Genomic DNA, 14,787 nt, shown 5'->3' with positions numbered 1-14,787 from the left:
CACAGTATGCACATATGCCAATAAGAGACTTTTAGAAATAATTCTGATTTTATATTAACGGTTAAATAATCCACCCTTTCGGTTTTTATTGTATTTATGTATTTATTATTTATTTCAACACAAAAATTGGTACAAGGGGGGCATCAAATACATATGCGCCTCACTATACTACCAGGTGCCATTTCGGTTCTTATTGTATGTTATTTCGTGGTGGATTTCGGTTGGTATTATTAACCAAACGAATTTCTATGCATTACTGGTAGTTATAGAATAATAAGATTACACCGTTTAATGACAGGAGTTTGTTATCATTAAAGACATAAGCAGTCAATAATTTCTTTATTTTCGCCATTCAATCCTGTCAGACCTGTAGATTTTCTGAGGTAAAATTTAACTGATCAATAATGATATATTTTACGCAAGACCAAAACAACTATATATCTATCTTTAGACCTTTTTGAGTAGTCTTTCGACTGACATCAACTTACTAATAAAGTTTTATTCACTTACAAACCTATCAACATTCAATAATCTAATGAAACAAATTATTAAAGTTAATGATTTCATGAACAACAAAATTTCTCAGAAGGGGTTTTGTGGAGATTTTAGTAGTTTCATAGTTGAATTCATGAGTCAATTAAAGCTAGACCACCATGAAAAACCTGGAAGCACTGGACGGCCGTTTCTTAATAATGTGGGAATCCCCAGCAGTGCACTCCCACGATCCCGCCCCGCGAGATTCGAACCCAGGACCCATCAGTTTCGCGCGTGGGCGCTTAACCTCTAGACCACTGAGCCGGTATCTAACGGTGTTAATGTCTAACTTCAACCAATCCACAAAAGTGAGCCACCGTCCACCAATGTCTTCAGTGAGTTACTATCTCACAACAGACTTTGTGAATTCCACTGGTCATTACTTCTAACTAGAACTGATAATAATCATCGTGTGCTCACTTTTGACTGACTTCAAGAGGTATTTCCTGGAGTTCTAGTGAGAAGCAGTGACCAGTGGAGTTCAACCGGGTCTGTTGTGGGATAGTAACTCACTGAAGACAATGGCGGATGTGTCGCTCGATTTCATGGGTCGGTTGAAGTTAGATACTAACACCGTTGGATGCCGGTTGAGTGGTCTAGAGGTTAAGCGCTCGCGCGCGAAACTGATAGGTCCTGGATTCGAATCTCGCGAGGCAGGATCGTGGATGCGCACTGCTGAGGAGTCCCACAACAGGAAGAAACAGCCGTCCAGTGCTTCCAGGTTTTTCATGGTGGTCTAGCTTTAATTGACTCATGATTTCAACTGTGAAAATACTAAATTCTCCACAAAACCCCCTCTGAAATTTATCGCAAATTTATATTGGATTAAAAGTTTTTTGCAAAAACCGATCGAACTCATAGATTGTTTTATTTTTCATCACCAATTTTTTTTATTTTCACACATATTTATAGTTGATTTATGAAAAAAAAGATATATACAATTAACATTGAATGAATTTTTTTTAAATAAGCGAATTAACGTTAGAGCAACCAATACTTACATAATTATTATTACTGAAGTTGAATTAGGTGCCTCGGAATGCATAAAATAGTTCATCACATCTCTCTGGTCCAACATGTTGTTCCAATTGAGTTCGATTCATTGTATAAAGATCTATTCCTTTAAATCCTTTCAAAGCAGATATAGCTCTAAAAAAGCAAATCATATATATTATCATCATTAATAAGTCGTTTGTGTTCATACAAATAACACATTGCTACGAATAATAAATTAAATCATTTGTTAGTGTATTGATATTCTGTTTAATTAAGGATTCTAATCTTAAACAGGAAAACTTAATGTATGTTAAGAGTAGTATCAGTTCATATGTAAACTAAGTCTACACTTCGAAAATAGTTATTTGCACAATATTTTTAAGAGTTTTAAACAAGATATCATTCATATAGGTTACATCTCTTTTAGTCCTAAGTAGTTGCTAGTTTTATCATAATCTCCATCATCTTAATGTACACAACAATGGTTTAATATACATACATATGGAAAGAATTAGAATGCTTATTGTAAATAAAATAGGTGATTACAGGTATTTTATTCATATAATTTAATTACCTTTGTAGTAGCTATATAAATTGTATACGAATGTTTACTTATTTTGATTAAAACTTTGCTTAGTAATAAACAATAGTTGACTTTTTAGTCGACAGCATTTACATATGAGAGTTTATCAATTTTACGTAGTTGAAATCAATTTACTTTCATTCTTATTTTTTTTTACATCCCAGACTTTTAACGAAGATTACAAGAGTAATGCAAAGAGAACATTTAGCTGACATGTTAAACTGTACTTACAAAGATATTTTCAGTATAACTACAACTATATTTTTATTTTCCTAACACGTGTAACGTAAATAGAAGTCAACTTAGAGTTGTGATACATTTACCTAGCTGAGTTATATTTTTGTTTATGTATTAGAAATTTCTAGATATATTTTACCAAATCTCATCTCAAGAATGTAGTTAAATAACGGAATATACATGATATATTTCTAATAATTCATTCATACATATCTGAGGAAGATCCTAAGGTTATTAGACAAATATTACATGATTTCGACAATGAGTGACTTTCGAAGATCTCGCTGTAGAAACTGTAAGGATTATTCTATTTTCAGTTGGTAAAGTTCACTTACGTTGAGCCACTGTAAATGTTTATGCCTAGGAAGGTTTGAATTAATCTAATCTACTATAATGGTTGTTTTAAATAGTTTCTGAGATATAGTCGTTTACTAGTCTAAATTAAATAACATTAAAAATATTAAGAATTATCATTTAGTTGAAAATGTTGAAGGTTGCACGTTTGGGATCTGAACATGTTTACACCAGTTCATTCTGTTTAGGATTTTGACAAATTAGTAAATAAATAGTAGACAATCTTTTCTCTTGTTTAACATTAGGATCATCGATCGTCTATTTAGCAACTTTACTAGCGCTATAGGTGAGAACTAAAAGATATTATTGATAAAAACTTGAATATATGGATAATTTGAACACAAATATATTTGTCAGGTATTTTATACATATATTTTTTGGGAGTTTTTGTTACATCTTAAGTTCACTTTTTTATGTTTAGGCACTTACTTTGGTGAGAATTGATGAGCTACTAACCATTCTGCAACTTCCTCCTTGGATGCATATTTCGACAATCTTTGATCAGGTTTATCAAGTGTTGTTGAGGGTATAGGCACTGATTTAAGACCAGTTCCTCCTCCAAGTTGCATTTTAGACAATCTTTCTCTCAATTCTCTGGTCATAGTATGCATATGAGTTGCTATAATATACAAATACATAGCATAAATTTACAGAAAAGAAATAGGATTATTACTTATAAATGTAAGGATTAGTTATTTGTAAATTAGTTGGTTATTTATTGGGTTTATTTAAAAGTTAGTACCACAATGGTTTGTATGAAAAAAATCGATTGTTCAAAGACATCATAAGTAATCCAAGAATAAGTAGTTGAGTGTTTTTTCTTAGCATTTTAATTTTGTTGTTGTGAAGCATAACATTAAATACTTGCACTTCAATACATAATTGTCTATCATGAGTTATTCTATATTTTATACTCTTTATACTAATGGAACTGAGTTTATGTAAGTAAGGTGCACTATTATCATATAGTTGCTTCAGATCGTAACATCCATAGATGATAAAATAACAGGCGTTTGAATAGATTAGTCATTGACTTTGATAAGATAAACAGTATGATCTCGATTTGAATTTGTTAATTTTTAGATTGAAACAGTTGGAAACTAAATATACACACATTAAAAATCAATCAACTTTAAAAATATCCACCACAGACCACCTATTAATTATTAAATTAAGAAATCTTATTAAACACAAATGAAGGAACCCTGTTTATATTTGAGAATAGAATTTTCCTATGAATCATATAATAACTCTATTCACAATTTCATTTGATGTCGTTATGTCTTTATTGCAAGACTGGTACATGACATACAGTGCTTGATATTATTCAAGTAATCAAAACCTTTCATTTTTGGTTATATGACTTGTTCTGAATCAGTGAATGTTACCATAATGATATGGAAAGATATTTAGTTTCTCCCTGGATAATAAATTCCTTAATTTTATCTTCTAAGTATTGAGAATGGGAAATCAATGAGGGACTCATAGAAATGATGTTGTAAAAATGACGAATCTTCTCATAACATGTTTTGCAAACACAGATATTCAAGAAAATATACGTTTATAAATATTCAGGTATTAAGCAATTCAGAATGGTCAGTAACAACTAGTAGTTCTCTAAATGTTTTTTCATGCATGGAATATAATATGAAGCCAAAACTGTAATATATTTAAAGTGTTTTTATCAAATAACATCAAGGACACGTTATTCACAGTCCACTGTTCAAATGAATATCGTCCTAGTTTCCTTCTGATGATTAAAGTAAATCAATTAAACACTATCTGTTGATATTCTCCACTGAAATAATGTTTTTAATACTGGAATACGTATCATTTTTCTATATTTTATATTCAAAAGTAGTTTCGTATAGGTTCGCTTAAATGAAAACAATATCTGAATATTGAATTCACTTGGTATTGCTTGTTTGAATCTTCCCATTGATTTTTAGGACTGCAATTGATCAGTCTCTTATTAGCATATGTGCATACTGTGCGTATTGCCTCGATATAGCCTCAATTCACATGCTTTATAAGAAAAGATGGATAGTGGGTAGCAGTGAAATCCAGGGCGCGCGTTTCGTCCTCGATTCCACGGCTAGTCACAGTCCATCTTTGCCTAACATCGGAATGTATTTTTGCTTAATTGTATGTGAGCTAATTTCAAGTTAGAAATTTTGACTATTTAACGCTTGAAGACTAGTAACAAATAGATATTTTCTCTTCTATTTTAAGATGAATCGTTTTTGATGTAAACTAAAACTATCTACCAATATGGATAAAATTTTTGCTTTTATTAGAGGACATCTTCATTACGAATCATTTCTCTGAATTCCTCATCACTTTGTTCTCATGGAATGAATACTGTAAACTCTTCATATTCATTTACATCAGGTCGCAGAAATTTTTGACTTTCTCCTTTTAACTAAGTCTCACATTTCTGAAATCAATAAAATGGCTGGTGTTTTCAGGATCAAGTTCCAGATGTCTTTTAGATATGGTATGGTTGAAGTGGACAACCTATTACTACTATTATACTCGAAAATATTTTTCAAGGGCATTTCCAGATAATGCCTTAATTAAAACGTCTTGTAAATCTAATACTTTATGTATATTGACAGTAAATGCTAATCAGGAAACATTCCTAGTTTCATAATCGTTCTTTTGACTTTTTATCTTCTTTGAATTATACCTAAACTTTATAATTAGAATAACATACATAATAATGGGTGGACTAATGATATAAATACCCATCATACAGTACTAGAATACATCATGGAAGTAAGTAAGTATATATATTTTAGGTGAAGTAGAAGATTATAGATCAGAGGGGGTTTTGTGGAGAATTTAGTATTTTCATAGTTGAAATCATGGGTCATTTGAAGCTAGACCACCATGGAAAATCTGGAAGCACTGGACGGCCGTTTCGTCCTATTATGGGACTCCTCAGCAGTGCACCGTCCAGTGCTTCCAGGTTTTCGATGGTGGTCTAGCTTCAATTGACCCATGATTTCAACTATGAAGTAGAAGATTCTCGATGAATACTGACTTTTCCTAACAATTAATTGTTAGCAATCATGAATCATTTTATAATAAAATCTCTCTTCATTAATCGATTAGTTACATTTCACATCATAAAACGAATGTGATAATGAGTTGTATGAAACGGTAACAAATATTTGATTTATAAGCAAAGTGAATGAACAAACAGTAGGATATTGGTAATTTTTTTCGTTAGATTGCTTAAAAGTAAACTTTGATGATAAGCATTACTATTATTCTTAGCAAAAGTTTGATGTGCTAGAACAACTATTTTAACCTAATTAATTGATAAATTAGACAATATCATTGACAAATTCATATATTTCAATTTATCTGTGGAATGAAATTTAATAAATATATTTTAACGAGGTATTAAAATAATAATAATAATCACTTTAGGAAAAACGAATGATTGAAGCGTTCACTAGAAATACTGTTACCTGTCTTTTGTTCAGTATGTTAGTCATTAAGCTTGGTTTATTATAATATTGAAAGAAGTTGAATATGTATCGAATAAGGTTGTGTTTGATATAAAATTATTCAATTCATGAATCGATCAATGTTAGACCACCAATAAAACCCTAGAGGTACTAGACAGCCGTTCCTACCTAGTATGAGACTCCTCAGCAGAACATATCTACGATCTCTCATGCAGGGCCTGAAGCAAGCATCTTCGGTCTCGAGAGCGAAGGTATTTAAAGCATAAATGTTCATATGGGAGATTTTTAATTAGTCATTAAGCCTATTGAAAATTTAATATCTTAGCCAACCTAACAAGAAATGATGAACAAACATCATATAGACATTAAAATTCAAGTAAGAAAAGATGGATGGTGGCTAGCAGTGGAATCTAGAACGTACATTCTTGTCCTATTTGGAGCTCAAACCCATTACCGTTCGCTTCGAACGCCATCGGGTTATTCACTTAGCTAATGAGTCCAGATAGACACTAGATCGTGCATTCGGGTGAAGTTTTAATTCATTCAAACAATCAATACAAAAATGAATTAATATTCATAGATTTATGGCTGAGATATTAAATTTTTAACAACCTTAATGATTAATTAAAAAGTTCCCATATTAATATTTATGTTTTACAATAAATACCTAAATTTGTATTATAGAACTGATTATCATCCATACACTCAAATTAGAATTAATTTAAACAGAAATAAAGGTTTCATAACTGTTCAAGTGCACTTCTGTCCTTGCTTTTTCGTTAAAAAAGCAAACATGTTAAAGTTGATCAACTAACTTGCAATAATCTGTATTACATAAATCGGTTAGTCATTAATAGTGTTACATAATGAAATGTTTTTGTTTTAACAACGAAATGGAAGTATATTTTGATGACAATTGGATCGTGTGTAGAAACAATGTGTGTAATAATAAGAAATAGTACAAAACTATAAAAAAATTTATTCACAAAAACTGTGTCAATTGATCACCTGTTACAATCCAAACACCACTAAACAATAGTTACTTTTTTTCTACTGTTAGACTACTTAACAGTAGATATCATTGACATCTTATAGAATGAACAAGTCTTCTGTTTATTTCATAACCTTCTAGGTAAGAAACTGTTCCTCACGTGATACTAATCTTTTAAATTAATCAAATTCTCAAAATTATTCAATCTTATAAGTGTTATATACAACTGGAAATGAAATGTTTCTACAATTGAAGTTAAGGTTTAATGATTTTGTGTTAGAAAAATCAGCGTACGATTTAGCAGTTATAACAAGCCATGTTAGATCAAAATTAATACAACAAAATGTTAATTAAGCAATATAACTAAAAGAAATCATAAATAAGTTACAATCTACTGTTAATTAGTACCACAAAACAGAACTTACGATAATTGAAAGGGTATGGAGAGTAGCCCAAAGCTAACACAAACAAATGCATACACACAAATATACATATATACGAAGTAAATTATGCAAAGATTGTACGACACTCCTAACTGAGAATAAAAATTAAGAAGTGCATAAAGTATTACTATTCTATTAAAATGTTTTAAACAATCAATTTATTATTGTACAAAAAATATGTATATTATGTATTTCAATCTATCTAAAAAATAACCTTTTTCCTTTGAATGAATGTGAAGTGTTCACTAGTATTGTTGTGCTCAAACTGCATATGAGATATATCATATTCAATGTAGTAGAGCAAAAAAAACTAGAAAGGAATAAGACTTCACGCAAAATCTAATCTTTGTTTAAGTGGCAAGAAATTAAAGAAAGTGGTATTGTACAAGATAGCAAGTAATAGAGATCAGAGGTGCATAGACATTCCAATTTTAAATCTCCAGATATACGAGACTAATGAGAAACGTTTGAATTCCTAAATTAAGTCCTGAGGTGTGTATAGATAGGATGATTTCCATCACTCTAGAATTTTCGATTTTTAGAAAGCTTCCCACATTAATTAATTTTCAAGGAGGTATTTTGATGTCAAACTCTAGAAATCACTTTAATTAAATGTGTAGTCAGAAAATCTTATTATTAATCAACTCCAATTATTAACATATAACAGTTGCTCTGCAAGAAACTTATTTTCAGAGCCAGAGCATTCCTAAATATCGAATAAACATTTTTCATGTTGTTTGTTCTATTCAGATGAAGAAAAAATTTTTTCCTATATGCTGAAATTATTTTTCAAATATATTAGATGGAAGACAGTATTTCGAAATATTTTATGTCAGGTATCCCAAATTACAGATAACTTTTGTACTGAAGATCTAAGACGTATGAATCGATAAATGCTAGCTAAATCTTTCAAAGGTTCAGCTAATAAGAACTAAGTCTTTGGTCTGCAGAACTTGTCAGTAAATAATTGTATGATAAGTTTTGTACATAAACATTAATGATTACATTAACCTTTTTGAAAGTTTATTAATAAAGGAAAAACAATTATTGTAGTCATTATCAGAAGGGGTTTTGTGGAGATTTTAGTAGTTTTATAGTTAAATTCATGAGTCAATTGAAGCTAGACTACCATGGAAAACCTGGAAGCACTTCATGGTCCAGTGCTTCCAGGTTTTCCATGGTGGTCTAGCTTCAATTGACTCACGCTTTCAACTATGAAAATTATTGTAGTAATAATTTGTATTGCTTGTGTTATTATGACATCTAATCTAACATTATGCAGTTGTGTGATACATAAACTACTTTATCATACAACGTTATTGTATAGATATATATGTATGCAAACTAAACACAACTACTTTTTATTGCCCAAAAATTTATTTTCATCTATGTAAATTTAAATCTTGCTTTATATGATAGTTTCTTTCCTAAAAAGCTATTGATAAAGGATATACACCAAATCATAATTCATTAAATGTATCATAAAGCATATCAATTTATTTTGAATCCTCGTATGTGTATTCTTTCTTTTACAGATTTATCAAAAGCTTATGATCTTAAGTTTTTCAGTTTCTGATGAGTTAGTTCTATATGATCTTATTGAATATCTTTAAATATAGCAAATTAAATTAGAATCAACAGAAATCTATTTTTCGGGGCATGTGTGAACTCCTTGAAAAGGTTTCAGATAATGAATCAAAAAATGACCGCTGCTACACACTATACTTGCTTTCTTCGTAAATAATCAGATATGTTATAGATTTTACGAGTGTTTCAGGTTATGAAATGATAGATTAACTTTTTGAGTTTGTACCATAATGGAAAAAACGCCAAATTATATCGGCGTTTTATCCAAGTCGATCGATTTTGACCCATGAAACCTGAAGTCTATGGTCAATTAACTTACTAATGTCTATCAACAATCTTATACGTTTTTATATGACTTAGATTAGTAGCTACAAAAGTTCGGAGATTTCTGTATGAGTTTGTGTAGTAGAAAACTGAGAATATGACTCCATTTTTATTTAAGAAAAAGAATTGAAATTCCAACGTTAGTTTAATGCTGTATAAAACTGATTTGCTTAGAAATTACAATGTGTAGGAAAACATTATTGCTACTATTTAGGAAAACTAATTTTCACACAAAGGAAATTAATTAAACGGTTCAACTGTAAATATTAACATTTAATGATTTATCCTTCTAATTAGTTAATTATAAATAATATAAGCAAATAACTAACCTTCAGCTTCATGTACCGATGAACAAATCCCATGAGGATAACAATGATTATGGTTAGGTTAAAGGTTAAAAGAGAAAACAAAACAATTAATGAAAGCATGAAAAGATATCACTGAATATGAAAGTAAAACTGAATATTAAAAAAATAGTCGAATGTATAGTTATATGGATTCTAACATGTGATGTAGACAAAAATTTGATAATATTTATATTAGTATTGATAATAGTGAAATACTTCAAGTTTTATGAATGGCGAGAAATGTTTACATTAAATTTTTTCCTTAACCCACAATAACATTGTTGTATATTGTTAATGAACTGGAACGCGAAATTTCCTGTTCAGTTGGTGTTACTTATATTAGAAACCGGGACAACATTCAGTTTTATTGTAGGAAACAGCTTTCGTAAAAAATTTGCATAAATCAATTAGCCGATTTTATTTTAAGTATGTCGATCAATTGTGTAATCACTTGTTTTCAGTTTTAGCATTATTATCCACTGCTTTACATGTTTTCATTTTATTTGGTTACTATTTTCGTATAGAAATGTGCATCCATCTCAGTGGTAATGTACAATATCGTATGTGTCTTATTTTTCTGGCCTGCTATTTCATTATTTATTATTTTATTATTTATTTAAACACATGCATATTGGTACAAAAGGGCACCAGGTACATATGCGCCACACAAAACAATGAAAGTAGGAAGAGAAGGGATGAAAAGATAAGGCGGACTAAAATGTACAACCAGAAAACTCTTTCAGTTAAGAAAGTTAGAACCACTCTTTATGTAGAAAGTAAAAGAAGGTTGCAGCAGGATCGCCACTGGCTTCTATTCTGAGCCATATCTGATAACGTCTCTAGCCACTGTGTTGCACCATCTCTCGGACCCCAACCAGGGAGTCGTGAAGGACCAACAGAAGCTAGCCCTTTGCAGCTTTCTTCCATGCCACGACACCATGTCATACACTGACCTCCTCTCCGCTTTTTCCAACCAGTCCCAGGGTCGGCAAATAATGCACGACGTGGAAGTCTCTGGGACGACATTCGTAAAACATGTCCAAGCCACCGAAGTCGGTGTTTCAAGATGGTGACACCAATTGAATTATCGTCTCTGCGCCCGAACACACGATGCCGAACCTCTGCATTACTAACATAGTGTTGCCACTGGATGTCAGCAATCCTTCGGAGACAACGATGATCGAACACAGAGAGACGTCTAACATCCTCAACTCGGAGAGGCTAGGTTTCACAAGCAAAGAGCAAAACTGCTTTCACCGACGCGTTGTAGATCCGACCTTTTACAGCCAGACTAACATCACGAAGGCGCCAAAGATGGCCCAGATTGGCATAAGCCGCTCTGGCTTTCATTATACGTGCATGAATCTCATCACTCACGCCACCACCAGCGCTTATATAGCTACCTAGATACACGAACTTCTCAACTACTTCGATCTCCTCACCATCCAGGGTGAGTACAGGATGAGAATCCTGCCAGTCTTGTAGGAGTACCTTGCACTTGGAGGGTGCAAAGCACATGCCGTACCTGCGGACACTGATTGCCAACTGATTAAGTGCGGATTGCATGCCTTGGGCATTATCGCACAGTAAGACAATATCATCCGCATACTCAAGGTCGAGAAGTCGTTCTCCAGGCAACATATCCACACCGCCATTACTTACATCCATCAGAGCTGTTTCCAGGATGTCGTCGATGGCAAAGTTGAAGAGGAATGGTGAGATCGGGCAACCCTGCCTAACCCCACTGCTCGAATGGAACAAGGGAGAAAGGTGGTTGTATGCCCTCACTCTGCCTGAGGTGTTCGTATACAGGGCCTTTAAGATGTTAATGAACTTCTCAGGCACACCCTTCTTCAATAGACAATCCCAGAGAACAGTCCTGTCCAACGAATCGAAGGCCGCCCTGATATCAAGAAACACTACGATTGTTGGCCTGCGATAAGTGTGACGGTGTTCTAACATTTGGCGGAGGGTGAAGATGTGATCAATGCATCCTCGACCAGAACGAAAACCAGCCTGCTCCTCGCGAGTCAATCGTTCTCGGGTTTTAAACAACCTACGAAGAATGATAGAAGCCAATAGTTTGGACGCAATCGAAAGTAGACTTATCCCCCGATAGTTATTACAGGAACAACGTGAACCCTTTTTAAAGATAGGGACGACTATTGACTCATTCCATGATGTTGGAACACTTTCTTGCTCCCAAACCTTTCCAAACAACACAGTCAATTCCTTAGTCAGAAAGTCACCACCATCTTTAAAAAGAGCCGGAGGTAAGTCATCTGGGCCCGGTGATTTGTAACGTTTCAAGAGTTGGAGTTCCTTGCGGACTTCCGCCTCGTTTGGTGGATCAGTCGTCACCGGCCATGGGGGGCAGGACAAGCTGGTTGATGTTGCCGGAGCAGCAGGCCAGTTGAACTGCCCTTCGAAAAATTCCGCCCATCGTCCAAGACGTCGACAGATGTTAGTGATTGGCATCCCGTCATCCTCGTAGATTGTTTCACTCACACCAGACTTCTTGCTGCCAGTGGCTCGGATGAGTTGGAAGAGCTTCCGGCAGTTACCAGATGCAGCTGCTGCTTTCATCTCATTAGCACGCTCCGACCACCAGGCTTCCCGGTCCTTACGCAAGCTTTGCCCAATTTCATTACGTAACAGCCTTCGTTTGTGGTCAAACTCACGGTCACCCGGAGTAGACCGACGGGCTTCCATCAGTTGTAAGGAGCCAGAAGAAACCCAGTGCTTGTAAGCGGGACGTTTCGCGAAGCCGCAAGCGGCTTTACTCGCCATTTTCATGGCGTCGTGAAGATGCAACCAATGCTCACCTATACTTTTCGGTGGGGTGGTAGCTAGCCTAGAGGCTAGCTCCGCTCGATACTTACTTGCAACAGAAGTTGCAGCCAATTTACTAATATCAATCCGTTGGTGGTGGTCAATCCTTCGGCCACTGAAAAGTAAGGTGAGATTGGCGCAGACCAGGGCATGATCAGACTCCAGATAGGTACTCCAAAAGGAGCGGCAGTCTTGTACACAACCACGCCAGCGGTAGCTGATCGCGATGTGATCAATCAGAGTTCAGGCTTGGGATGCAGAGGGAGGACGCCAGGTGGCACACCGGCGATGACTGTGCCGGAAGTTAGTGCTGGCCAGAAACAGGTTGTGGTCTGTGCACAGTTGCAGCAGACGGTCCCCGTTATCTGTCCTGCGACCAACAATTCCCCATCGGCCACCTAAACGACTTTCTTCTGTGCCTAGACGCCCGACCTGTGCATTCAAGTCTCCGGCTAGTACTACAATATCTGTCGAACGCGCTTTCTGGAGAAGAACTGTTAACTGATGGTAAAACTCATCATTATAGATTTTCATTTCAACCCCCTAAACTATATAACTCTTTCTTTTCTAACCCCATAATTAATCGTAGTTCTAGACAGTTTGTATTCGGCGAGAATGCCATGAAAATACATAAACTTATTTCGATTTTAAAATCATACTATTCATCCTTGTTTTATTCAAAATTATGAAAACATCCAAATTTGTGAGATTCTACCTTTTTGTTAGAACGAAACGTTTACAATCATTGCTCAAAACTAGTATTAGAACATTTCATCATTGTTTTTATGCATAAACTTGACAGCTTATTCAGTTGAGAGATGTACTGATCTATTTGAAAAATGTCTATTGACACGATAAGTAATTTAATAGAGATTTTAATTATTATACTTTAGGTGGCTTACAATTTAATATTACTGCAACGAAAACCATATTTATAATTCAGTTAAATTCTGTAAACTGTTTAAACTCTTTCAACGTGTCCTAAATTTCAGATGAATAATAATGTCATTTTTTAAATTAAACATTGTAAGTATGGAAATTTTAATGACTTTTTCTAATAGAGTTTCATCAACTAGACATTTTTATTGGAAATGACAATTTTCAATTAACATTTAATACGTATAGGAAACGGGAAAAATGTTCTGTCAAATATGCTAAAATAATAAAAACTCAATGAAATTTACAATATAATGGATGTATACAATCAATAATAGGGAAATTTACTTGCTGAAGTACTCAATATTGGAGCTGGTTTCCAGCCTGGTCCTAAAGCATCGGGATTAGGAGTTCTTGCTAACTCAGCACCATTTGTATTTGGGTTAATTAGATTCGACCAATTAATCGCTGACATATCAGAATTATTATTACTATATAAATTAGGTACTGGAATTAATATCATTGGTACATTACTATTAATTTTGATTGCTTCTTGAAGTTGTGATGGTGTTATATACATAACGTTATTATTAGCATTGGTATTAACGTTATCATTCATAATCCTATTATCATTGTTGGAATTTTGTCCTGTAGGTGAATTAGGTATACTAAATTTAAAACAGAAGTATCTGTTGTCTAGTCGGGGATTTATCACGTAGTATACTTTTAGGCGCATGTGAATTATTTCTTTGTGACTGGAAATTGGAATGATTTTCCGAATGAACATTATCACTATCATTTCCAAATGTTTCAGTAGATTTTCTACTTAATAAATTATTCATTGATGGAGTTTTCTTTAATCCAGCTGTAGTTGGATGATCTGGTCGATAATTATAAGCTTTTAATTTCCAAGCAGGTACTTCACCAGATTCTCCTGCATCATTTTGTAACAGCCACCAATCTCCTTTACTAGTATTTAGAATCTAAACCAACAAGTGAAGAAACAATTACAGAATATTTAATTAAACTTGAAAATAAAGTGGAACGCTTATATTTATGATCTGAAACATTCTTTTTCAAGATGTGAATGTCTTCAACCAACTACTCTATGAGTTCATATTTTTCTTATATAGTCAAACTAAACATTATCACTAGTCTAATATTACATAGTATAAAATCCATACAACTATAGGGATTCTACAAA

The 14,787-nt window shown here is 33.5% G+C and overlaps 1 protein-coding gene across 1 annotated transcript in view; it reads right to left on the bottom strand.

Moving 5' to 3' along the window:
- Smp_139520 (eps8-related protein) overlaps positions 1–14,787 on the bottom strand; it is a 46,990-nt gene that overhangs the window by 4,098 nt on the left and 28,105 nt on the right. Inside the window, 4 exon segments of the mRNA XM_018790345.1 lie at positions 1,536–1,683; positions 3,134–3,323; positions 13,932–14,251; positions 14,265–14,566. Coding sequence (XP_018646353.1) covers positions 1,560–1,683; positions 3,134–3,323; positions 13,932–14,251; positions 14,265–14,566 — 936 coding nt within the window. The 3' untranslated portion in view covers positions 1,536–1,559.

The sequence above is a fragment of the Schistosoma mansoni genome (genome assembly GCF_000237925.1).
Source record: "Schistosoma mansoni, WGS project CABG00000000 data, supercontig 0125, strain Puerto Rico, whole genome shotgun sequence".
Lineage (NCBI taxonomy): Eukaryota > Metazoa > Platyhelminthes > Trematoda > Strigeidida > Schistosomatidae > Schistosoma > Schistosoma mansoni.
Note: the sequence above shows the minus strand (reverse complement) of the source record. Positions and strands in the feature narration are given on the sequence as shown.